The sequence below is a fragment of the Mesocricetus auratus genome, unplaced genomic scaffold, assembly GCF_017639785.1.
Source record: "Mesocricetus auratus isolate SY011 unplaced genomic scaffold, BCM_Maur_2.0 Super-Scaffold_100024, whole genome shotgun sequence".
NCBI classification, from domain to species: domain Eukaryota; kingdom Metazoa; phylum Chordata; class Mammalia; order Rodentia; family Cricetidae; genus Mesocricetus; species Mesocricetus auratus.
The window spans coordinates 6,257,007-6,284,535 of NW_024429205.1; the positions used below are offsets into that span (position 1 = coordinate 6,257,007).

General features: G+C 49.8%; 1 protein-coding gene across 8 annotated transcripts in view; it reads left to right on the forward strand.

The window, feature by feature from the left end:
* Positions 1-27,529, forward strand: part of Asap2 (ArfGAP with SH3 domain, ankyrin repeat and PH domain 2) — a 154,684-nt gene that overhangs the window by 64,581 nt on the left and 62,574 nt on the right. For all 8 annotated transcript variants that reach the window (XR_005870875.1, XR_005870874.1, XM_040731006.1 and 5 more), the window contains exons 3-6: positions 9,454-9,599; positions 22,133-22,207; positions 23,457-23,506; positions 25,927-26,056. Coding sequence is in view for 6 of the 8 variants with exons in the window: in XM_040731006.1 (XP_040586940.1) it covers positions 9,454-9,599; positions 22,133-22,207; positions 23,457-23,506; positions 25,927-26,056 (401 nt within the window). In the remaining 2 variants the exon portion in view is untranslated. The remainder of the gene's footprint in view (positions 1-9,453; positions 9,600-22,132; positions 22,208-23,456; positions 23,507-25,926; positions 26,057-27,529) is intronic.

Genomic DNA, 27,529 nt, shown 5'->3' on the forward strand with positions numbered 1-27,529 from the left:
GATCGAATTCCGGTCATTAGGCTTGGTGCAGGCATTGCCACCTGCTGAGTCTCCTCGGCGGCCCTATTTTTATTAATGAGAAGCATATAATAGCCTAGGACTCAAAGTTTTATTGCATATTAAGAAAGCACCACATCTGGTATGGTTTTCCAACTTGTACAAGAGAAAATAAATCATAGTCCTCCTGAGAGTTGGGCGGGAAAGCCAGGAAGCTGGGACCCTGTTATGTGGTCGTGGCTCTGAAAATGGGCACGTGGAGTTTTCGGGAACCTTGGGGCAATGCACATACCTGAAGTTAAATCTCTATGTCGAAGATGTTCATTGTTTTGTTGTCTTGCCTGTCATGCCAAAAACCCAGCACCTCCCGAGACAAAACCTGGACTGGCCACTTGGGATGACGGGTCTGCACAGCAGGAAGGAGAACATGTACAATGAAATCCAGGACACAGATCTATACACACCTTCCTGTGATTAAAAAGAAACAGCGAACTGTGACATCCTAAAGCGGGATATACTCTGTGGGCCTTCATAAGCCTGATGGTGGAATAGTAGTGATAACAAAACTCAGATGTTCCCGTGTCTGCGGTAGGCCACGCAGTGTGCTTAGTAAGCACTTCTCAGAATGTCGTCTCTAGAGCAACACTGACTTAGGTACTGACCTTTGACAGGCAGGGTAGCCGGTGCACAGTTAGGGCATGATGAAGATACACACCAGAGGAAAGCCCCCTGCGTGCAGCTCCCGACCAAGCCTGACTATCCTGTGGGCAATCTGTAGGTGGTTCTGGCTGGCCACGAGCTCAGGAGGAGGCAGTACTTGTTACAGGTAAGCCTCATTGTTTCACTGCGTTATAAGAAGATCCTTGGAATCTGAGGGCCAGAGGAAGCTCATCTTAGAGGGATGCTGAAGGACTTGGGATTTTCTGTTTTAGAGGGGAGAAGACGTGTGTGAGACAGGGTTTTTCTGTGTAGCCTTGGCTTTCCTGGAACTCACTCGTAGACCAGGCTGGCCTCTGCCTCCCAAGTGCTGGGATTAAAGGTACACACCATCATGTCGACGACTTGTTTTCTCTAAGAGATGGATTCATGAGAGCAGGATTTGATTCAAGTATGTTGGCAAAGGTAACTGTGAGCTGCTCCTTGGAAGGTTCTAGCAGCAAGTTGGAGAAAAGGTGATGGCGGGGATTGAAGTATGGCAGAATTTCCAGTTCGGGGTTCTGGCTGCTAGCCCTCTGTCTCTGGTGGTTCAGTACGATGACTAGAATGCACACTGGCGACTAGCAGAGGGAATCCTGTGGGCAGTGATTGGTGTGTTAATCACAGAACACCAAGCCTGTGGTTAGCCTGTGAGCATCAGCCTGAGTCACCCTTGTGGGTGTAGTTCTGATTGGTGGGAAACTGAGGCTCATCTGGGCTCGGGCTTCTTCTTTTCCGGCTTAATGGGATATACGCACGCCCCAAGTTCTCTACATCAAAGGCGCCGGGAGAGGCGATCTGGAACATTCTTGTGAGTTTGACCGATGCCTCCGAGAGACAGAAGGCGAAGAACCACTGGTGTTGCAAAGTGTCACTTCCCAGGTAGACACTGTCACCAACACCGCTTGCCTTTAATGTGAGGCACAGGCCAGATCACCCGCACAGTCCGCACCTGTGCCCTCAGCTGGTCGATCCGGCAGAACTGCTGCAAGACGGAACCGTACGCACCTGTGTAGCCCACGCCATAGCACCTGTGTGGCCCTCGCCATAGCACCTGTGTGGACCACGCCATAGCAGTGCAGCTCTTGGGTGAGGCTTTGAACTCTGCCTTCGGAGGTGCTACGGGTATCCCTCACCAGTCCCCAGGAGTTGACCTGGCGCCTTGGCTTGGGGGCTGGGGGTGGCATGGCAGAATGTCTCACCAAGTCATCATTGTAATGGGAATTATACCCCCCCCCCACCCCCATGGATGAAATAAAACCAAAAGGGAAAGGAGAAAAGCTACTTGAGAACACATGCTGCCCTGCCGCTCACTGCATCGCTTGGCCAGCATGAAGGCTCCACCCCCCACCCCCCCACCCCCCCGCCCCGGTAAAGGATGCAATTGGATGTAAACTTTGTCAAAGTTTCTAATCGCCTGAAGTCATGCGCACCACAAGTCCTTTCCCTTCCTGACTTGGGCCACAGGACACCTGGGAATTACAGGCTCAGAGGCGAGCAGGCTGCTGCGCCCTTACCTGGGTTCAGAGCAGATTTGGGATCAGGTGGCTCCAGCCAGAGAGTCACTGCATGAGTCAGGCAGCTCCAAGCTCATCTTCAGTCGCATCCTGTCCTGGGTTCTTTAGGAGGAAACTGCCGGAAGCCTTTGTGGCCTCCAATGCTGGAGGATTTCCTCTTTTCCTGACAGTGCTGTTCTCCTTTCGCCCGTGAGTTGTTTTAACACGTTTGTGCCGTCAGATTAAAGCTTTTGTCATTGCACTGTTTCTGCCCCACCTCTCCCCAGCTTATTTTTCTTCCATTTTTGTTTTGATTTTTTTAAATTGAGATATGGATCTCATTGTGTAACCCAGGTTTACCTGGTATTCACCATGTAGCTCTGGCTGGCCTTCCAACTCATAATGATCCTTCTGCTTCAGCCTCTCCAGTGCTGGGGTTATAGGCACGACGAGCCACGCCTAGCTCCCAGTCCACCGTGTGTGTGTGTGTGTGTGTGTGTGTGTGTGTGTGTGTGTGTGTGTAAATCTGAAGCCTGCTCTTTTCGACTAGGCTGGCCAGCCATTGGGTCCTTGGGGTGTGGGCTCCACCCATCTCTGCCTCCTGGTAGTGGGGCTTCGTGCATGCATGATCATACACGGATGCTGAGGATTTGAACTTAGGTCCTTGTGCCTGCAGGGCAATTGTTCTTACCCACTGAGACATCTCTCTAGACCCCCCCCAACACCCCTCATCCATCTTCTTAACACAGATTTTATGACCTTTTAAATTACCTTGAGATCTTTTTATTACCTTAGGGTAACACTTCATTATCTGGTCCCAGGGGCCTTCCATCGGTAGTTGCCTTGTACATAACAAGCCTGTGGCTTTCTGAGCTCCAGTCTTTGTGTTTCGTGGAATAGACTTAGTTGAGCCTTTTTCTCTGGCCAGGCTTGCTGTCTGAGGGCAAGGCCTGTTATAGGGATCTTTGTTCATTAGCATCCTAGGCTTCCCACTTGACTGGTTTTATTCTCTTAGATGATGGGTGCTCAGGGCATACAGAATGAAAACACACATAGACGCTGATGCTTTTGGTACCCAGAGCGAAAGGGACAGAAACCAGACACATGACTGTCAAGTCACAGATCATCATACAGATCCTTCGGTGTTCTAGTGGAAGCTTTACCCCAGCCCCTGGCATCCATTACCTGAAGAGTCTGGAATGTTCTGGTGGCAGTGCCACCCCAAGCTCCCCTCCCCCATATCCCTCCAAATCCTGCTGCATCTCAGAAAGCCTACCAAATGATGACCTCTCCCCCAGAGATATTCAAGACCATTCCCACAGGGTATTTAAACTGCCCCCCAGAAAACAGAGGGGTGGTTTTCCAGTTTCTCCTTCCTGTTTCCTCTTGGGGGTGAGGGCTGGAAAATCATCTGGGAGTGCTATAGTCATTAAATGTGGGCTTTTTCTAATTCAGTTTGATTTGTTCTCATTTGGATTGCTGTGTGCCAGAGAGGCTATTCAGGTGCAGAAACTTTTCAGTCAGCTCTGCACCTTCCCTTGACTTCCAGTGGGCTGTGAGCAACACACACCACACTCACGTAATATACATACATCACACTCACATAATGCACACACATCACACAGACATACACCCCACACATACACACACCATACATTTGTGCACACATTTCATACATAATATACACACACATCACACACTCACATAATATACACACATCACACATAATACACATACATCATACACCCCCCACATCATACACATCACACATGCTAATACATCATACATACTCACACATCACACATACATCATCACACATATCACACCACACACACTCACGTATCACACACATCATACACATTGCACACCACACGCACATCACACATACCACACACACTTCACACCCCACATATACACAAATCACACATGCTAACTCATCACACGCACTCACAATCACACACACACATCACACTCACATCACACACACTCACAGGCTCTCACTCAACACACACACACACACACACACACACACACACACACACAAATAAAAATTAAAAACAAACCTTTAAAAGCCAACCTCACGTGCTGTTTTGTAGGCGTGCTGTCTCTGGCAGCTCAGCCTTGCTGGCATTGTACATTTCCCATTTCCAGTCTGTAAACCGCCTTGTACGCAGCTGCTCGTGGTGCTCTGTTAGCCTCTGCTCCCCGCTTAGATAGGTGGATTCCTGGAAGTGGGGTTCTCTCTGGTGGTCTGAAATAAAGCGTTTTCTCAGCTTTATTACAGACCACCGGGCTGTCAGCCGGAAGGTTGTCGTCTGCAGTCCTTCCTCTGGGCCTGACCCTAGAAATGAATCCAAAGCCATCCCTCCCCTGGGCCGGGACACGGCCTGTAGGAAGTGAGATCACCTGAGAGTGTTGAACTGCGTGTGCTTCAGGTTAGATCTGAAACTGGGCCACATGTCAGGCTGACCTCACCTTCGGAATATCTGCGTGTGGACATGCGGTACACATAATATTAATCATGTCGTCTGGGGAGTGTCTCACAGCGCTGCTAGCATGGGGAATGAGTGTCTCCCTGAATGCTCCCCTCACCAGCTGTCTGGGTGGTTCGAATGTGCCGACTCAGCGGTTGCTTCTCAGCCAGACTCCAGGTGGCCGTGGTCTTGTGTGGAGCCGGGACGCAGTGGCCCTGGGGGTGAAGCAGAGGTTGGGGCCGGGCTGGTGCATGAACCACTAGGCACCCCGTTTTCTTCCTCATCCATGATGGCATTTTGAGCTGTTGGATTGACTGGAAGGGTGTGACCTTTGTTTTAGCCTAGAGCAGAAGGCAGGGACAGATGTGCCAGCACTTCCTGGGGTGGAAGAAGAGCATTGGGCCGAGAGTCAGGAAGCCAGAGGTCCGCTCAGTCTGGGCCACTCTCTGTGTGACTTGATGTCGCTGCTGTCTTCCCTGTGCCCTGGCTTGCTCTCTGGAAAGGGAGGGCTAGGGCGGGTCCTTTCTTAGCAGCCTTAGAACAGGACTTGGTGGTGGGTGTGGATGGACAGGAGCCGAGCTGTCGGTTTGGGTTTCAGAGCTGCGAGCTGGATGTGGGCATGCTGACTCTGAACGACGTGTTTACAACTCTCTGTTTCCCCCTGGTGATCCATTCCTGTCCTTGGAACCTTTGTCCCTTCTTGGTGCCTGGCATTAGCAGTAATCAGTGTGTACACTGATGATGTCTCTTTCCCTAGGCATTTATACCTGCTCCCGCGAGCATGCTTGTCCTTGGTCCCACTGCTGCGAACTGCCATTCTCCTGTGGCTGTGCTGAAGTAATGAATGAAACATCTGAATTGAAGATGGAGGTAGTGAAAACCGTGTCAGCAGTTTGAGGTTAATTGGCTGTGACGAGGCCCCCCCCCGCCATCTTTGGTTGCTCTCAGTGTTAGTGTGTGTCCCATTAAGGAGGAGCAAGGAGCTGCCTTTACCTTTGTACATCCCATAGTTTTCTCTTAAATCACATTCTTAGGGCCTACTCCTTGATATACATATTTAAAATAACGCCCAGGTAAGCCTAGAAGCACAAGACAAAACCTAACCCTTGTCTCTCAACTCCGTGTGGGCTTAGGCTGGGTGACAGGTTCCTGTGAGTGTGTACCCTAGTTCATTCATCTCCAGAACTGATTTCATTTTGTGCTGAGGTGTGGGGAAGGAACGGGAACATATTCAGAGAGAACCGGGCAGAAACGGAGCCTCATCCTGCGGTGGCTCACGCAGTTCAGAGTCCTGTCTCCCGGGGTCTCCCGGAGGAGAGATTCTTGGCACAGTATCCTAAGAACTAGAACAGAAGATATATTTGAAGGAGGGGGAGGTGAGAGAGTGGGTGCCCCATAGAACAGCTCTCGGTTCTGTAAATAAAAGCTGATAGATTCATTTTGGGATCTTTCCAGAAACTTGATTCCCAGGCTATTTATTTTAGGTTCCTATTTTAAGGTTTGTTTTTTTGGCAAAAGAACGATAAAGGATTGGAGTGCTCTCAATTCTTAGTAGGGAAACTTCCAACTTGGGGGTGATCTGGAGCAGTCAATTACCATGCCCACGGGCTAGTTGTCTGTTCTCACAGTGGGCACTGCCCTAGGCAGCCCAGGAAGACACAAATGCAGGGCATACAGTCTGGAGTGAGATACTTCAACTCATGTGAACCACAGAGGAAGTGCCCATTGTGAGCACACATACAAACACCACTCACACACACACAAACACAAACCACACACACACACACACCACACACACACACACACCACACACACACACACACATATACCACAGACAGACACACACACACACATATACCACAGACAGACAGACAGACACACACACACCACACACAAACCACACACACACACACATATACCACAGACAGACACACACACACAAACACACACCACACACAAACCACACACACACACACACATATACCACAGACAGACAGACAGACACACACACACACATATACCACAGACAGACAGACAGACACACACACACCACACACAAACCACACACACACACACACAAACATATACCACAGACAGACAGACAGACACACACACACACACACCACACACAAACCACACACCACACACAAACCACACACACACACACACACATATACCACACACAGACAGACAGACAGACACACACACACACACACCACACACACACACAAACATATACCACAGACACACACACAAACACACAAACACACACACCACACACAAACCACACACACACACAAACATATACCACAGACACACACACACACACAAACCACACACACACAAACACACACACCACACACAAACCACACACACACACACAAACATATACCACAGACACATACACACACAAACACACACACCACACACAAACCACACACACACACAAACATATACCACAGACAGACAGACAGACAGACACACACACAAACACACACACCACACACAAACCACACACACACACACACACATATATACCACAGACAGACAGACACACACACACAAACACACACACCACACACAAACCACACACACACACATATACCACAGACAGACAGACACACACACACACACACACACACACACACACATCCCTTGGGCATCACTGAGCTGGGTTTCCAAGCAAACCCCAGACCAGAGAAGCAACAGAAATATGACCAGTAGCAGATATCTGCTGTAACCACCAGCTGTGGCTGAAACCACATTGGACCTGCCTATGTCTTGCCTGGCAAGTCTGAGATAGTTCAAAAAATAGTATATAGTTTGGAAGTTCTGCTCTTTCCATGTGTTAAAGTCATATGTACATACATGCAAAGGGATTATTGATCTGCCTGTGAAAAGGAATTTTAAAAAATCTAAAAATTGTGTCCTTGTAGTTTTAGCAAGGTGAACTGTTTCCGATTTTAAATATCATTTGTTGCTGTGTGTGAGCACATACATGTTGCAGCACATATATAGAGGTTAGAAGACCACTGTGTGGAATCTGGTCTCTCTTCCCACCTCTGCATGGGATCTGGGAATTGAACCCTGGCTGTCAGGTTTGCATAGAAAGCACTTTTACCCGCTGAGTTATCTTGCTGGCCCAAGGTGAGCTATTTTTAGATATGTGGCGGAGAAGTGAGGGACATGCTGGGAATCAGACACATTTAGGGTGGAAGCAGTGTTATTCTGCAGCTTTGTTTCCTGGGATTGGTTATTTGATCTCTTTGAACCTCAGTTTCCTAGGGATGTACAGGAAAGATTGAAGTGTAGAAAAACAGCGGTTTATGCTCCATATAGATGTCTTTTGCCGCTGTTACTGCTGTGTGTTTGGCGGTTGTTCTTATCCTACATTGAATCTTTGTATATTCCAACCCCAGAGGCCAGCAAGCCTCTGTTGTTCATAAAACAGACTTGTCGCACAGATACCCACTGGCAGCCACAGAACTAGGGTCCAGATCTTCTTAGGGCTTCTCTTGGGATACTAGCACACTTCAGGAGTGTGTGTGTGTGTGTGTGTGTGTGTTAATTTGCTTGATACCGACACACTTCAGGAGGGTGTGTGTGTGTGTGTGTGTGCGCGCGCACCTGTGTGTTAATTTGCTTGATACCGACACACTTCAGGAGGGTGTGTGTGTGTGTGTGTGTGTGTGCGCGCGCACCTGTGTGTTAATTTGCTTGATACCGACACACTTCAGGAGGGTGCATGTGTGCATAGGTCTGTGTGTGTGCATATAGGTGGGGGGTATTTGAGCACATGCCTTAATTTGCTTGCTCTGTATAGTCTGAAATGTAATTATCTAGAATCCTTGGGCCTCTTTCTGGAGCTTCCCCCACCCTGGTGCCGAGAGTTGAAGCTCAGGGATTTGTACATGCTAACCAAGCTCCAGGACTGGGCAACATCCCCAGTCCTGGAATGCTTTTCAAAATAGAAAGACTGAGGCATCGAGATCTAATTTTCTCCAGTGTTTGCTAGTCCACATTCGGCTCCCCACAAGTACCCAGGTGCCACTGGAGGCCAAGGGCACAGTTCCTCCTACGCATTTCCAGTGGTGAGAACGGACTTTCTGGACAGTCTCCATGTGAGTGGATGGAGAGCAGAGGTACAAACTCAGACGCCCAGGGCATGGGACAGTCTTCAGAGTGACAAGAGAAAGGACAAGTGGATTGAGCAAGCGGGGGCTAGGATGGGAGGGTCTTAGGCAGAAGAGTCCACAACAGAGACACTGAGGAACAAGCTGGCTCTCGTTGACCAGGCTAGGCATCGGAGAGCGTGTAGTCCCTCTGTAAGGAGGCGACAGTGGTGTGTATCTATGACAGAATGTCCTGAGATTTTGTTGGGGGGACAAGTTGGTTGGCGTCACCTACATTTCTCAGAGGGGCTAGAACCCCTCTCTTCGACCAGCAGCCAGTGTGGTGATGGGCTGAGGAGGATTCTGGGAAGCCCCGTGGGCAGATGGGGTATCTGAGAGTCTTCGGGGTGTGCTGCGGACAAGGGGACCCATGGGACAGACGTTTTCTCTCATGCCCCTGGCTGTTTCTTTGGGCACCGTGGTTTGATTTTGGTCTGGTAATGCTATTTCTGCTCCTGCAACTTGACTTTTCTTCAGTGTGTATTCCGAGGGCACGCTCCACGCTTGACTCCCGGGACGCGTTGGGTCTCGTTTGCGACCCAGCAGGACCTGGTGGTCCAGAATGTCGTGACTGCTGGGTGGTGGGTGCCTCACCAGCCCCTTTGCTTGTTCTTACAGCGCATGTGGAAAACGAGGAACAGTACACCCAGACCCTGGAGAAGTTCGGTGGCAACTGTGTGTGCAGAGATGACCCAGACTTGGGAAGTGCCTTTCTCAAGTTCTCCGTGTTCACCAAGGAGCTGACGGCGCTCTTCAAAAACCTGGTCAGTGTTCACTGCGTGCGCAGCTGTGGTGTGTGAAATGCCCGCCATGCCGCCTAACAGCCAGCTGGCCAGGAAGGCTTGGTTCTGATAATCTAGGCAGATATTCTCTGGCTCCAGCAGAGCCAAAATAACTATACTTGGTAAATTTGGAACTAAAGTTTACAGTTTTTTTTTTTTTTTTTTTTGGTTCTACTGGTTTTACGAGACAGGGTTTCTCTGTATTGTTTCGGAGGCTATCGGTCCAGCCCGGCCTTGAACTCACAGAGATCCACCTGCCTCTGCTTCCCGAGTGCTGGGATTAAAGGCGTGCGCCACCACCACCCGGCTAGTTTTTTTTTTTTTTTCTTTAATATGACTTAAATTCAGCCTGGCACTTTACATGCTCAGGTGCAGGATGGAATGGGTAAATTCTCTCATCTTCTTCAGGTCCCCATGATTTTAGTTTCCGGTAGGTTTTAAAAGTGAAGACTAGCGTGTTCCAGGTGGTGTCTAGTGTTCTTTTCTGTGGCCGTGAAGAGACTCCATGATCAAGGCAACTTGTAGACGGAAGTTAATTGGGGGCTGGCTGGCTAACAGTCCCAGAGGGTTAGCGTCCGCGACCATCATGGTTGGAGCATGGCAACAGGCAGGCGGGCAGGGCAGGGCTGGGCAGGGCAGCAGCAGGCGGGCAGGGTGCTGGAGCAACAGCTGAGAGAGAGACACAGCTAACCACGAATGATTTGGACTTTTGAAACCTCAAAGCCCACCCTCCGAGACAAACCTCCTCTAGCAAGGCCACACCTCCTAACCCTTCCCAAACAGTTCCACCAACTGAGGACCACGCATTCACTATATGAACCCATGGGGGCCATTTTCACTCAAACACCACACGATAGCAGCGATCTAGGTTGATCCTATCTAATACGTAGACTCCTATCTTAGGAAGCAAGGTCACCTATACTCAAAGCCCAGAATTACCACGGAGATTTAAAGGACTTCAGGACTGAGAGAAAGACCTGGCCCCGTGAGCAGAGAAACACAGGGTGGACGCCTGTGGCCGTTGTCTGGCAGCGTGGGGGTGGACCAGACGTTTCTTGTGCTTGCAGCTCAGCGCTGTCCCTGCTGTGGGAACAGGGTTCTGAAGAAGTGAAGAAGCAGGCTAGCGGGTGTGTGATCCTGCCCTGGTGGGTGGTTGATTTCCCCAAGTGGGGTGGGCCCTAGAGATCTCAACAGCATTTCCTTCCTGTTTTTCTCCCCCAGCTTCTCCTAAAGGCTCCAGAAGGCCAGGTCAGGCCTCAGTCATGCTCTCTGCGGAGGTCACAGGCCAGCAAATGTTTTCATTTCTCCCCTCAGCTCATCCCAGAGGCAGTGGTGGTGATGGAGGTGGTGGCAGCGGCGGTGCTTGGTCTGTGGGGCTGTGGCAGTGGGTAGGATACAGGGAGTGTGGTATATGAGTTTATTACAGGAAGGGCAGAGAGCAGGATCTTTAGGGCTGTCTACTCATGATCACTTGAAAATACTTTCTTACAAGCAAACAGCTGTCACAATGCTTGCCAGTTTGCTTTAACGTGACTGAATTTGAAACCTCTCGACATTGCAAAATCTGTTACTCTTTGTCCCTGCCCCAAACAGTGGCAGGCGGCATGCTGCCTCTTGAAGCCTGCTTCCCCCAGGATTGTGGCAGGTGTAGCTCAGAAGGGAGGAAGGGCCTTCTTGGCATGACCAGGGTAAAACTCTCTAGAGATTGATGAGGCCGGTTCCCTGGGGACAAGTCACTGTGTTCCCAGAATTCCAAGTCCCTCAGTGCAGAGTGGCCAGTCAGCTCCTTAGAGCTTGACTTGTGAGCACAAATAAGCACCCTCAGCCGTGAGAGACCGGGGGAGAGAGAGCGATGCAGAGGGCAGAAGACATTAAAGCAGCTGATGATGTAGGACAACGTCAGAGAGGCCTGAGGAAACACTGCCTATGTAGGGGGGCAGGGTGTTTCTGGTTATTGGGGGAGTTGGGGGAGACCATTAGTGTTTGAAAGTATGAAATTAAAATCTAGGACAGCCTGGTCTATGGAGCAAGTTCCAGGCCAAGCCTCCAAAACTACAGAGAAACCCTGTTTCTAAAAAACAAACAAAAAGCAACAACAACAAAACCCAGGTGCTGAGGAGATGGGCTAGTTTGCATTGGTAGAACGTTTGCCTATTCATACACATGAGGGTGTGAGTTCCAATTCCCAGGATCCATGTAGAACGTTTGCCTATTCATACACATGAGGGTGTGAGTTCCAATTCCCAGGATCCATGTAGAACGTTTGCCTATTCATACACATGAGGGTGTGAGTTCCAATTCCCAGGATCCATGTAGAAAGCCCACTTGTAATTCCATTGAAGGTAAGATGGGAGGCAAAGCTAGGTGGACCCCTGGAAGCCGGCGAGCTAGTTAGTCTGGCCTGCATGGCGAAGTTCCAGAGCAATAAGAAGCCCGGCTTGTGTAGAACGAGATCTAAGGGCCAATGCCCAAATTGGTCCTCTGACCTCTGCACTTGGGTATCTGCGATCAAGCATTTTGCACGTCTCTCTCTCTCTCTCTCTCTCTCTCTCTCTCTCTCTCTCTCTCTCTCTCTCTCTCTCTCTCTCTCTCTCATACACACACACACGCACACACACACACAACCCCAGATAGAACAAATATCTCCCAGAAAACAGATCAAGAGCTAAAGGGAAAACTTTCAATTAACAAATAGAGTAAGGATAAATCCACCCGCTGCTAGCCTTGGACGCAGCGGCACCACTGGAAACTCTAAGATGTGGCAATGCCCTGAAATACTCAGGAAAGAACGGCTCTGCCTGGCCTCAGGCCGAAGCCGCTGAGCTTGAGCATAGGATTAAAGATGTTAGCGCACACACAAGACTCCAGACGGTCAGGTTAGCGTGGGTTAGGTTAGCATGCTTCGAAGCCGCTGAGCTTGAGCATAGGATTAAAGATGTTAGCGCACACACAAGACTCCAGACGGTCAGGTTAGCGTGGGTTAGGTTAGCATGCTTCGAAGCCGCTGAGCTTGAGCATAGGATTAAAGATGTTAGCGCACACACAAGACTCCAGACGGTCAGGTTAGCGTGGGTTAGGTTAGCATGCACCGCTGCTCCAAAATCCCTGCAGGATGTGCTTTAGCAAAGGAAGAGGGAAGCGGAGGAGGAGGAAGTGCGGTTCCAATGGAAGGGTGGGCGGTAGAAGGCAATTGAGGAGGATGGGGCTCACCTCCAGCCGGGGAAGCTGGAGGTGGGTGAGCAGGCGCTTGCACCTCTCTCCCTGAATCCCTGGGCAAGTAGCTTTTAAAATGTCTGCTCACTCATCTCTCTGGACCATCTCAGTTTATTTTAGATACAGACTAAAACCAGCCAGGGGCTTTCCCACTTTTTTTTTCTTTCTTTTTAGCTCATTTAATCCTTCTTCCAACCCCATAAATGGAGTCAGTTTTACACCTGCTTTATAGAGCGGATGACGGAGGGCCCTGGCAGTGTACGGAACTGAGTATCTCTACAGAGTACCAGAGCTCAGCCACTTTGGAGAGTGGGCAACATCCCACACCTCGGGGTCTGAAGTTGCGCGTGTGGGCAGCTGCGCAGCTAACCCAGAGCAGTTCTCACCATCTCTTATTTTCTCGAAAAGCAGAGAACAGAGCAGGGCCTCGGTGCTGTGTCAGGTGCGCTGCTCACCATGTCATGGCATTGCCACTTGCAGTCCTTGGAAACTGTCACTGAGTGCGGTTGCTGTCAAGCTTTGTGCTGCATGGAAGTCTCAGGGCACGTCGTGGTAAGCGTTTCACGCTGAGGCCAACGTGGGCATTATAGATTCTCTGTTTCCTTTGCTTCTGGTGACTGCTGTGCACACGAGCTTGTCCTACTCCCTTGTGGATGTGGGGTGCATAGGCTAAGGGATTTATATCTACAGGGCCTTAGCTGCTAAGGGACTTTGCCGGGATTCACGTATAACCCAAACTCATGGATGGGCCTTCCCACTGTTGACACCGAGGAGGCTGCTTGTTGGCATTTAGGGGGAGGGGAGTGGAAGGACAGAGAGAAAGCAATGCAGGGTTAGGTGTGGAAGAGAGACTTGCAGACAGCCTGAGGGCTGGATTCCCCACTGAGAGAGCTGTGAGGTGGCTTGCCTCACGTGGCCAGCATGGAGGCAAACTGAACAAATGGGAAAGGCTTGAGAAGCCCTGATGAGTGCCTGGGTGGTCTATTGGGGTTGTTCCGACCTGGGAGCTTATGAAACCTGGCCCTGGGAACTTTGAGGACACGTGCCTTGTTTCAGAGCTTCACTTCGTGGAGTGTGGAGCGTTGGTCTTGTTTCCCAGCAAAGATGAAGACAGAGAAAAATCTTCCATGAGCCTAACTTAGTACTCACCGTGGTGTAGACTCTGTCAGCCATAGGAGTGCCGAGCCTTGACTGAGCTGACTGTGGGGGAACTCACCTTTTCGGCGGTGGGGGGGGCAACTTTCAAAGTCTTGTTTTGCATCACCTGGCCCCATCCCGCGTTTTCGGGGTTCTTTGATCTCCCACCGACATTTAAAAAGCATTCAATATAGTTGAAACTCTCAGCTCTCCTCTTTACAAAAAGAATAACAATTACCACCTGCCCATTTGGAGGTCTGGTAGGATGCTTCAGAAGCAGTCGGAACAGACAGCTCCAGGAAGGCCGGCTTAGTATGAAATGAGTTTTTCCTACTAACGAGGTGAGACTCTCACCCTTGAAAAAGCCTGAACCATCAGGGGAGAACCAAGGGAGAAAACAGGCAGCTTCGGAACTCCAACGTGGTGACACTAAACAGGCCGCAACGGCATCGAGGTTTCTTAGACTGTCCTCCTTCTCAGATGAGCATGAGAATTCTGGAGAGAGGACCACTTCCACGTCGAGATTTTAAATGACAAGCTTCAAACCGGGACAGATTTCTGCAAGGTCAGCTGCAGATAAATGTTCTCCTCCTGGGAATGGAAAGTAGAGGACTCCACAGTCTCAGAGCCTGCTCCAGTGAAGACCAGAGGCCATCTGAACAGGGAGGCGGGGCTGAGGGCGGAGTTACGGTGTGAGAGCTGCAGGACCCTGAGCTGAGGAATTTCCCTTCTCACAAACCAAAAGAGGAACCAGGAGCTCCTCCAAGCATCTCCTCACTTGGTCAGCACTGCTCTGCGCAGCTGCCTGGAATTAGAAGACACCATAGCTTCGAGTGAGGCCAGCCAATAGGCTCTGTGGATGAGCAACAGCAAGTAACTTTAGCATGTGATCTGCCTGGTGTGGCTCCACCTCACCGGACCTTTGCCTGCTGAATGCTGGGATTGAAGGTGTGCGCCACCATGACAAAGTCTGAGACAGTGAGAGGCAGTGTTGTGGTATGGGATAGGCTCCCTAGACTGCCCTGGTACAGGGAGGAGAGCTAAGACCAGGCCTAGGACCAGGCTGGGCATTTGCTGTACACAAGCTGGTGCTGTATGGGCCAGCGAGCTCCACGTCGTCTGTCTATCTTTTATGAGCACCTACTGTGTGCTTTGCAGGCCGCTAGCATTCCTGGAGTCCTAGCAGCCTTGAAAGCTGTTCCTCTCTTACTGTGGTGTGAAAGTTGGTGGTGTTTTGGGCAGCTGGCTTCATTTTGGTCTTAGTGTTAAAGACCAAGATCAGTGTGGGCTTTCTCTCTCTCCTTTTTATTTAAATCAATGTGTCAAGATGGCTCTGCTGTCAATGAGACAGGATAGAGAGCATCTGCCCGCTAGGCTCCCCCATGTAGACAGGAACCGTGTGTGTGTGTGTGTGTGTGTGTGTGTGTGTGAGAGAGAGAGAGAGAGAGAGAGAGAGAGACAGAGAGAGACAGAGAGAGACAGAGAGACAGAGAGACAGAGACAGAGAGATACTAAGGCACCAGCATCCATTGCCCAAAGAGAGTGTCCTATCAAGAACAGAAGTGGGCCAGATAGTTTTGCTTAGGAAGATTTCCTGGTGTATGTGACCAATACCTTGCATGCAAGGGGATGGGTCTTAAGGAAACCTGATGGAGATAGCTCCAGCCTGGCTGTTCCACAAGATGAGAGCCCTCTTCCTCTGGAGGGGCTGGGATGCTTTGAAATGCTCTCATTGTGAAACCATGAAACTCTGACTTCACGATTCTTGGCCCGGCTCTACCCATTCCTAGATGTATGATTTGGGGACAAGGTGCAGGCCCTAATCCTATTCAGCAGGGAGAGCAGGACATATTTCTCAGGATGGTTGTGACAGTTAAACGGGATGAGATACCCCTGTGCCATTTGGTGGCATATTGCATACATTTATTCTTCATAAATTTTCTGCTTGGGTGCCTGTTCTTTCAGACCAGCAACTTTGAGAAGGAACATCGAGAACTGTCCTTTTAGCCCAACAGACACACTTCTGCCCAGGGCCTTGGTGTTAGCCATTCCCTCTGTGAAGAGTCTTCTTCTGCCCGACTCTCATGGTTCTCTGCCTTGCATATTCCAAGCTGCTCAAACACCACCTTGTAAGAAGGACACCCTGACCGTCTTTGAAAGAGACGTGGTGACAATGTCGTCATTTGTGTTATTGATAGCCACACCTAAAGTGGAAGCAACTCAGAAATCCACCAGCAGCAGAATGAATGAACGCATACATTGGAGGAGACCCTACCATTGAGGAGGAAGGGACCATGGGTAGGTAGACCAGCATGAATGAGTCCCAAGGAAATGATGCTCAAGGAGCCAGACGAGGAGTGCATACTAAAGGTTCCACCTCTAAGAAGTGCTGAAAGATGGGAGCTTTTGCATGGCGACAGGAGCAGGTGAGGAATAGCCTAGAGACCAGGAGTGAACGCAAGCACCTTTGAGAGCTGACTGGTATTGTTGGATATTGACACGATGTCATGGGTGTTATAACCTTCATTTCATTTCCTAACACATTTTTAAAAGTGTGTGGTTTGTGGTATGAATTACACCTTCATTCAGCCTGCTTAAGAATTTCAAACCTGCTGGGCGTTGGTGGCGCACGCCTTTAATCCCAGCACTTGGGAGGCAGAGGCAGGCGGATCTCTGTGAGTTCGAGACCAGCCTGGCCTACAAGAGCTAGTTCCAGGACAGCCTCCAAAGCCACAGAGAAACCCTGTCTCGAAAAACCAAAAAATAAAAAAAATAAAAAATAAAATAAATAAATAAATAAAAAGAATTTCAAACCATGTGCTGGAAACATCGGCATCCGGGAAGACTGCACTGATGGGAATGGCACTGTCTGTCCAGTGCGCTAGGCGTGCACGGGAGGAACTTACTCCTGACGTGGAGCTCAGCTGTGGAGATGTGGAGAGGCACAGGCAGCTGGCATCCGTTCTGTAGGGCATTACGCCATGCCATCCATTAGCACTGCCTTGCACATGAATCCTAGATCTTGGGCCCAGAGAGAGAGAGGTAGCTCTAGGGACGGGTTGGAGCACGGGGCAGGTGAGGCGTGAGGAGCTAAAGTTAAGGAGTCTCAAGGTCTGAAAGTAAAATAAAGTAGGGTGGGCAGCATGTAAGGGTGGGGCTGGCGGTGCCACACCCTTCTGGTTATTGGCTCTGGTGTTCAGGTACGTTCTTGACCTCCCCTTGACTCGTGTCCCTTGTCTTGCTGCCCCAGGCACTTCATTCGTACGTAGGAGACTGTAGGCTTTTGCTTCCAGTTGACTCATCTTGTCCAAGTGTACTCAGGAAAGACTGGAAGAGGGAAGGAGGGAAAGACTATAATTTTAAAGGCTTGTGTGTTAGCTAACAGTAGTTACAGCCTTGATTAAGCAGTCATTGTCTTCAGGAGTGCTTGCTGCTTCCAAGACATTTTATTATACCAGTTTACAGCAGGAAAAAAATGTTCTCAGTGGTTGCCTGAGGTTGAGTTAATCCTTGCCTCAGTGTCTGGGCCAAGGTGTTCATTTCTGCCCAGTAAAACTTGGCGATGGAGTGTTCAACAGCAGCCTGTGTTTGATCGGGGTTAATGGAGGCAATGTGAAAGTAAATGAGAGGAGACAGGCCTCTACAGAAGCAGGCTGTCTTGAATGCGAGCGATACAAGGGAGTGTCTCAGGAGTGCAGCCTGTGTGCCCAAGAGGGTGCAGCCTGTGCTCTCCAGAGGATGGTTCCTGTGCTCCCAAGGGCCTGGCTCTGTGCCCAAGGGGGTAGAGTGTGTTCTTAAGGGGAAAAAAGGGGTGGATTGATGAATTTACACATTTGCAATAATATAGTTGGTTATGCCTTCTTGTCAGTTATTTTTAGGCAGGGTCTTGCTAAATAGCTGTGCTAGCTAGTTTTGTGTCAACTTGACACAGGCTAGAGTCATTGGAGAGGAAGGAGACTTAACTGACAAAAATGCTTCAGTAAGATGGGCTATAGGCAAGCCTCTAGGGCATTTTCTTAATTAGTAATTGATGGGGGAGGGTCCAGCCCATTGCAGGTGGCATCACCCCTGGGTTAGTGGTTTGGGTTCTATAAGAAAGCCATGAGGAATAAGCCAGTAAGCAGCACCCTCCATGGCCTCTGCGTCATTTCCTGCATCCAGGTTCCTGCCCTGCTTGACTTCCTGTCCTGACTTCCTTCGGTGATGGTCTATGGTGTAGAAGCGTAAGCCAGATAAACCCTTTCCTCCACAGCTCGTTTTCAGTCCTGGTGTCTCATCACAGCAATAGTAATTCTGACTAATAGTCCAGACTGGCTCTGAACTTGGAATCCCTCCATCTCAGCCTCCAGTGTCCTGGGGTCACAGGCACGTGCCACAACACATGTAGGTACGATTCGCTTTTTACCTGAATCCTGGTGTCCAGATGGTCAGAGGAAGTTTGCTGACTGTGCCACTCTGGGGCCACACGCCATGCTGGGAGCCGTGGAGCAGGAGTTTTTAGAACTTACCAGATGCAGGTAGGGCCTGCGAGTGCCAGAAGAAATTCAGAACAGGGAAAGCCTAGGGAGCGATGGGGAGAAGAAGGGGGTGGTCTGTTTCTGCTGGGAACGGTGGCGTTTTGAGTTCTGCTAAGAGGAAAAAAATAGTGCTGGACAGCCAGGGCAAGAGAGGACATTGCAGCCGGGGACAGATTGAGGACAAGCTCTGAATCGGGAAAGCAGGTTCAGGAACAGAGAGACGAAAAGCAGCAGATGAGATGCTTTGGGCCGGGAGCAGTCGCCTCGTGCACAAATAAGCAGTTTGGTGTCCCTTAGCAACACGGTTCTAGGTAAACCTGGTGGGGCTGTGAAGGAGGGCTTGGCACAGCCAGGGCCTAGAGGAAGCCTGTAGCAGGGGACAAGAGACGCAATGCCTCTGTAAGGAGAAGGGACATGAGGCATTGAGGTGGCTAGGACATGGGTGTGGTCGTGGAGTGCCTGGCAGATCAAGACTGCTTGGCCTGGCGTGGCTGTGTGGTCCAGAGCAGAGAGGCACGGGGACACTCCCCCGTGAAGCAGCTGAGAAAGGATGACTGGGTGGCTAAGAGCTCCCCAAGGTGTCGGCCTTGATCCCTGGCCCTGCAGGAAGGGAGGAGTAAGCCTCCTCAGAGCCCTGTGTTCCTGCAGGGTCTTCCTGTCTGGCCACAGTGGAAGCCCAGGTGCGACTGCCCTCAGGGATTAGTCACAGGCAAAGGCTGGTTCATTACTGTCACCCACAGACCTCACTTTCGACAGAACTTTGCAGTATTAAAGGTTGATCCGTTAAAGTTAATCCTCACAGGTCACAGCAGATTTCAGTGTGCCTTGGGCTCATGCCAGGCCCATGACAAATGCTGACTCGCCTAATGCTAAAGCAACGGCTACAGTCGTTAATGAAGCTCTCATTTGTCTGTGTGGGGTTTTTTTTGGTGGGGGGGGAGGAGTGTAGTTTTTATGCCAGCATCATTGCACGCTTTGCAGTATTGTGCAAGTGAATTCCAAGCTCACCTGAAAATTTCGTGTGCTGAGGGCCTAGGAGATGGCTCAGCAGGTAAAGATGTTTACTGCCAGCTGAGCCTGAGGACCCGAGTTTGTTAATCTTGGGACCTACATGGTAGAAGGAGAGATCCGGCCCCCATAAGTGGCCCTCTGTCCTTCACACGCTTGCCATGGCTAAAGTTTTCTATGCTGCTGTCACTACCTGGTAACCCACATTCCAAATTATCTTTTGTCGGGGATAGGTGTCTCGCTATGTAGCCCGGATGCCCTGGAACTCACAGAGATCCCCCTGCCTCTGTCTCCTGAGTGCTGGGATTAAAGCCTGTGCTGCCAAGCCCAGATCTATTCCACATTGTCTTTTGAAATGGTGCATATGTTTTATCTCCCTATTCGAGGTAGCCATACTGAAAAGTAAGCTCCCTTTGCTGGATTGAACGTGAATACTGAGGTTCTACCATCCTGTGTCCTGTCTTAGGCCCATTCCCTGTGACATAGACATGCCTGCTGACATAGTGTGTCAGGGGTTGTGCTGATGTGGGGGGGTGGGGTAGGCTCAGCCCAGGAGGGAGGACGCCTGTCTCCAGCTTCTATCCATGTGGGAAGACATCTTGGGGTTCAGGGCTGGCCTCTGTGCCTCCAGACTGGAGCTATACTGGTCACACTTAGCTAATAATTGAGGTGCCCCTGAAGTGGTCCTGCTTGCCCATGGAGAACCCTGAGTGTCAGGAGGTTTCGATGCTCTAAGACTTGTTCCATGGTGACAATTGAAGACAGCATTTCCGGCTTCTTGCTGCAGCGGGTGTGAGGGGCTGGCTCCTCAACTCCTCGACTCCTCGACTCCTGCCCTTCTCTTTCTCGGCTTTCTGCTCTCTCTTTCCAGCTGCAGTGGACGGACACAGAGACACAGACACACACAGACATACACACACACAGACACACACAGACATAGACATAGACACAGACACACACACAGACATACACACACAGACACACACACACAGACACACACACAGACATAGACACAGACACACACACAGACATAGACACAGACACACTCACAGACACACACAGACACACTCACAGACACACACAGACACACACAGACACACTCACAGACACACACAGACACACACAGACACACTCACAGACACACACAGACACACACAGACACACACACAGACATAGACACAGACACACACACAGACATAGACATAGACACAGACACAGACACATACACAGACAGACATAGACACACACACACAGACATAGACACAGACACAGACACACACACACACACACACACACACACACACGCTTACCCAGACACTCATAATCGTACCACACTCACACTTGCACCCTCTCTAGCTGACACACAGCCCTCCTTTGTTCTCTGTCATCTAACTCCTGCACACTCATTTCTTTTTTAAAAAATAATTTTTATTCTTGTTTTATATACATCGGTGTTTTGCCTACATGTATGTCTGTGTGAGAGTGTCAGATCTTAGAGAGAGTTGTTATCACTGCTCTTGACCACTGAGTCATCTCTCCAGCCCCCTCATTTCTTTTTTTATTAACATGAAAAGTTGCAGTTACCTTTATTTATTTTTGATTAATTTATTTTTATTTTATGTGCATTGGTGTTTTGCTGCATGCCTGTTTCTGTGAGGGTGTCAGATCTTAGAGTTACAGTCAGTTGTGAGCTGCCATGGGGGTGCCAGGAATTGAACTCTGGACCTATAGAACAGTCAGTGCTCTCAACCACTGAACCACCTCTCCAGCCATGAATATTCATTTCTTCACTCATCGCCTTCAGCATTTACTCGCAAGCCTTCCCTGTAGACAAAAACCTCCGATCTGCCTTCCTCTCATGTGGGGAGCGTGCTGGCTACCCCCCAAGTGGACCAACAACCATGTTAAGAAATAGGTTGTGCCCTTTTCTTCCAGGCTCTTGAGTGATTGATTCTCTCACGGATGGTTCTGAGATAGGTTTAGGTTTTCCTCATTGTAGTAACTTTTCACAGTGTAACAATAGAAGGTTCTTGAGTGGAAACATACAGACAACCTGGGTCTTTCATTAGCTACACTTCTGAAACAAAATGAATGAGTGGGAGAGGCCACCACACTATGCTGGCCAGGCTGGCCATGAAGGTAAATTATTACCAATGTTCTTTCCAATACCCTTGTCATCTATCTTTGCTTAGATTAGAAAGGACATTTGTAGACAGAAGTTTCTGTCCCGCCTGGTCCTGCAACCGTTTAGTTCCAAATAAACACACAGAGACTTAAGTTAATTATACACTGTTTGGCCGATGGCTCAGGCTTCTTATTGGCTAGCTTTCTCTTAATTATTAGTCAATTTCTACTAATCAGTGTATCTCCACGTTGTCTTGGCTTACCAGAGAATGCCCGGACAGCCTGCCTTCCTGGTAGCTACATGGCGTCTCTTCATGGCTCACTCTCTGAGTTCCTCTTCCCAGCCTTCTCCTAGTCTGGTAGCCTCGCCTGTAGTTCCTGTCTGGCAACATCCTGCCTGTCCATTGACCGAAACCGCTTTATGCGTCAACCAATAAGAGAAACATATATTCACAGCATACGGAAGGGCACCTGCCATCCAAAGTTGACGATTTTTTTTCTGGTTTTCCTCCTTAGATTCAGAATATGAACAACATCATCTCCTTCCCTCTGGACAGTCTGCTGAAAGGAGACTTGAAAGGAGTTAAAGGGGTACGGACGAGCCCTGGTGTTCTGACATCATGGGAGGCTGTCACCCCACCCACCACATGAGGCCACAGGGATGGCGTCTGCTTTGTTTCCTTTTATTTGACGTTTTTTGATGCCACCTTATGCGGCAAAAGCTGCGCCTCTTGGCCTGTGGGTTCTTCTATTGCTGGTGCTGCAAGCTTGGTAAAGGGAGAACACGGGGGGGGGGGTAGGGGATGAGCCAGTTGGAGACTAACATGCCAGAGTGTTCCCTTGTTGCCATTGGAGCACAGAGATGCTGTGGAATCTGGTTCCTAGCCACTGGGCCGTGCTTCTAGAAAAGAATCCTAACAAGAACCTAAATATCATAAGCATGAGCCACTAATGTGTCCTGCCCTCCAGAGGATGCTGGCTGTTTGGACAGGCCTGGATGCTTACACCAATGAGACCTTGTAGTACTTAGTGAATGCAGGAATCACTAGTCTAAGGGCTAGAGGGATGTTTGGCAATGTCCTTTAGAGACCCAAGTCTTTGTATGTGCCTGGGCCTCATCTAGGCACATCTGGAAGTCTATCTGGACCATCTTGGGGACCTCCTGCTGTGTCCCTTGCAAAGTATGTATGGAGAGAGCTATTAGGACAAGGGACATTTCTGAGCAGGCCCTAGAAATCAGGCCAGCGGATTTACTAGGAAACAAACAGAAAGCAAGGAGTGGGAGGTTGCAGAGGAAACACACGTCCCCTGGTGGCAGCATGGATCCACACCATGTGCCCGGCTGTCAGGAGCAGGAGGGCAGTTCCATACAGACCTGGCCGCTGGAGACACAAGCATGAAACACAGAAAAGAGTGTTGTTGAAGGGAAACAGAACTGCGTGGGAACCTTTTGACGCCTCAGTAATTTTTTTTAAAACGAGCCAGGCCTTATTAGAAATCATGAATCTTGAGCTCTCAACACTGAGTGCAGAAGGGAAGCCCAGGGAAACAGGAGACTAGGAAGGAGGTAGACATGAACATAGTGCCGGGCACGTTGTATGGCTGCTTTTGGGTGTGGGGTGTATATCCTGTGATGCCGGCTTTAAGATGAGAAGGAAGGGAAAGGAAGAAAGGCCGGCCAGCCCGCCCCTAGTCTCAAAGGTTCTTATTTTTATAGAATCCCACGCATGACTTCTTTCAGAGCCTAGTGGCCGTACAGAACCAGTCTAGGGATACAGATGCTTGCCTTGCACACAAGTTAATGATTAATTAAACTTACTCACTGCCCCTCTGTTTACAGGATCTGAAAAAGCCCTTTGATAAAGCTTGGAAGGACTATGAAACCAAAATGTGAGTGTTTTTATTTTTTTTTAAGTAGATGTAGGTAATTTCAGATTTCAGTCTTAAATCAGGTTTTTGTTGCTTGAAGGGGATGTCTGAATAAACCTATTCCAGGGAAAAATTCCCCTAAAGCTGTGTTGCATGATGACAGGTGTGTCTGTTGTCTGCGTTCAGGGGTGGTGGCTTCTTCCACAAGCTCTGTAACCACCATGATATCACAGAGCTTCCTGGTGATTCATTAAGCAAACCAACCTACCAACCAGCCAACCTCTGGAGCTGGGTAGAAACCATTGACCATGTAGATGTGAAGACCTGAGTTTGAGTCCTCAGAGCCCACATGAAAAGCCAGCTGCTGTGGTGGGTCTGCGATCGCAGCGTTACTGCGATAAGATGGGAGCCGGGCACTGAGGAGCTCCTGGAAGTTTGTGGACCACGTTGTCCCTTACACAGTGGCAAGTAAGACCCTCTGTCTGACACAGGGCAAAAAACAAGGACTGACACCTGAGGTTAAGCTCTGACCCACGCCTTCCTGCCAGGATACATGCACCGACACAGGCACACCTCCACACACAAAGGTGTTGTGCGTGTGTGTGTGTGTGTGTGTGTGTGTGTGTGTGTGTGTGTGTGTGTGTTTAAGTGTGCTCTTAGTTTTGGGTCCCTGTGTATCTGAAATGTCAGACGTATTGTTTTTAGGACTTCGAGCCCCAAGTGCTTCATTTTCACATGGATTCTTTGTTGCTAGGGAGGGATATAGTGGTTAGGGCTCCGTGACCCTGAGACCGGAACCACGGTGTCTGCTGAAGGCCAGTTCGCTCTTGGTCAGCTACAGGCAGTTAGAACATTTCTCATCAGTTTCTCATTCCTAAAGCAGGGAGAATAAAGCCAGCTAGAAAAAGCTAGTGATGTGGGGGCGGGGGCACTAAGGTTTCAGTTGTTTAAATGATGGAGAAATGGACAACTTCTTCAAATGCCTTGTGTTTACTTGGCAATCTGCCTGGGGGCTGGAGGCTTTCCTGAGTGGAAAGATGCTTCGTGTGGAGGCATCTGATGAAGAGAAGGGTGTTATGGAAGGAGTCATTGCGGATGTGACTCTTTAAGTGTTTTAACTGACTTTTTTTTTAAGCCACCCTGGGGTTTTTCTTCCATTAATGAAAGATCATAAAGCACAAACTCAGTGCCACACCCTGATACCCCACCTGTGGGGATGCTACATTTCTGTCTGGAAATCACCTGCCTCTCAGGTCTGGGGTTTCACCGGCGGCACCCACTCATACACTCAGCAGGAGAGGCATGAAACTGGGGGGACCCGGAAGGTCTGTACAACCCAGAGAGACTCCCGGCCATTACCCCCGGCCACTTAGCCTTTTAACTGTGCTGAGTTCAGTGATATAAGCACATTGCTTGCTGGGGCTGCCACTTGCTTGCCCAGCAAGCGTGTCTCAAGCTGGGGTCAGGGGCGGGATTGACTGACCGCCGTCCAGCTGCATCTATACACTGCTCCTTACCCCCAAGAACTTGCTTCGTGCTGTGGGCGGTTGGAGCAGGGTAGAGTGACTGCCTGGTTGCGAGGAGACTAAAGACTGGGGGAGCAAAGGCATCACACCCTCCAAGACGAAGCCTCGCCTTCCTGGTGCAAGGACTGAATCACTGCAGAGTGTCAGAGTTTGGTGTGGAGGGGACAGAGCCTTTTAAACTTAAGCAACCCTAGATGCATCGAGAAGTTATCATTCACCCACGAACATGGACAGTTCCTCTATCCCTAGAAGCCTTGCCATGCGTGATGACTAGATTTGAGATGTCTTCAGGATTCCTCCGAAGTATCTCTGAATGTACAGATACATGGCCAGTGACTGCAGAATGGTGTGAGGACTGTAGAGGCCGTAGTGCCCGGTCCATTAAGGTCCCTGAATTCACTGGACAGTGTCCCTGCCAGGTGACCTCCTACTTTCCATTTTCTTGTCACTGACTGTGTCAGTTTTACCTTGTGTGCCCAGGCAGAAGTGTATCACACACACACACACACACACACACACACACACACACAGATACACACACTCTCCGCCTCCTGTGACAGGGAACCCTCCCAGCCTGTTTCATCGTGAAACAGCTTTTAAAGAAAATGCCAGCCAGGCGTGTCTCCAGTGTGTGACCCGAGACAGTGCTTCCCATGGCCGATGTAACTCTGCGATGCCGTTTCCCTTGGGGATGGTGCTCAGGCGGTGTCTGTTGAGTGAGCAGAGGGAAGGCCAACTCTGACACTTTCCCAGTGACAGCGCACAGTATGCTTCCTTCAAGAGTTAAGATGTCACCTTTCTCTGGAGAGCACAGCGAGTGTTGGTCTCGGCAGATGGTTCCGAGGCTGTCTGTCCAGCTGGGGCTGCCGTGCCCAGCGGCCTCTTGACCTACTCTCGCCTTCTCTTCACACACAGAACCAAAATAGAGAAGGAGAAGAAGGAGCACGCCAAGCTGCACGGGATGATCCGCACCGAGATCAGTGGGGCTGAGATTGCCGAGGAGATGGAGAAGGAAAGACGGTTCTTCCAGCTGCAGATGTGTGAGGTAAGACCCGGAAGGGGAAGGTGGGCAGGCGGGCGCAGACCCGGAAGGGGAGGGTGGTCGGGTGGGCGCAGACCTCCTCTCCAAAGTGATCTTCTCCTGAGACCCGTGACCTCCCTGACAGCTGGGCTGCATTTCTCTGAGGACTCTTAGACTACTTCCTGCTGTGCGTGGTTAGGGCAGTCTCACGCCAGCCTTTGTTATCGGAGAGAGGGACTGGAGAAGACGTGACTCGGGCTTCAGAGACTTGCTGCTTAGTCATGAGCTCCCGAGTTTGGAATTCTGCACTCAGGTCAGGCTGCCCACAGCTCCTGTAATTCCAGCTCCAAGGGCTCTGACACCCTCTTCTGGCCTCCAGATGAACCTGCACCCACATGCATGTGAACAAACACACACACACACACACACACACACACACACACACACACACACACACACACACACCCTCACCCCCTCACCCCCCCACCCTTTTAAGTAGAAGAGAGAACTTTAGAATGTCATCTCTGGCCTCCTGTACTTTCTCACAACAGTTGGCTGGAATACGTATTTCTTCAATGATTTTAAGAGCTCTCATTACATCTCTGGAGTTGGCAGGAGGGAGGTGTGAAGAGTCAGCCAGAAGACATTCATGGCACCCACAGCATCCTTGCTGTCCCATTCCCAGACATTGCCTACCCTGGGGCTCTTGCGTCCTATGGCCTTGGCTTAAGTGTCTTGGAGAAGGACAGAGGGGAGCTGGCACCAGGAGCCTTTATCTAGACCAGGGTCTGAGGAGCGTGAAGGCCTTTGTGTGTGTGTGAAAATGGCCCCATCTTTCCCTGGAGTCTGTATTAGGTTAACAGTGACACTTATTATACCCTCTTAAACAGGGCATTATTAAAAAAAAAAGCCATTGTAGACCTTCCTTCCTGTTCTTTGTATGCTGTATGGATTGTCTCTTACAGTAAGTTCCGGTAAGCAGAATTTCCGGGTCAAAGAGCGTGCACATTTTAAGCCTTGATACGTTGCCAAACATTTTATTAATGATTGTATCATTTTGGTCCATTGCCAGATATCCAATTAACGTGAATAAGTATCAGAAAGGAAGGAGGGCAGGACACATAGGCAGTGCTTACAGAGAGAAGTAATTTGTTGTTACTGTGTCAGAGTGGCTTCCTGTCCCCTCGCTGGCTTGCACAGATGGCCTATGAGGGTTCCTGCACTCGGGCTCACCCTGAGACAGCTGGGAGCTCACGGGGTTCACCACAGGTTAGCGCGTTTCCCTGGGCCTTCCTGCTTTGATCAGGAGATTCACTCAGGATTCTTTTATTTTGTCTTAACAATTTATTTTCATTTTATGGGCATTGGTGTTTTGCCTCTGTGTCTGTCTGTGTGAGGGTGTCAGATCTTGGAGTTACAGACAGTTGTGAGTTGCCATGTGGATGCTGGGAATTGAACCCGGGTCCTCTTGAGAGAGCAGCCAGTGGCTCTTAACCA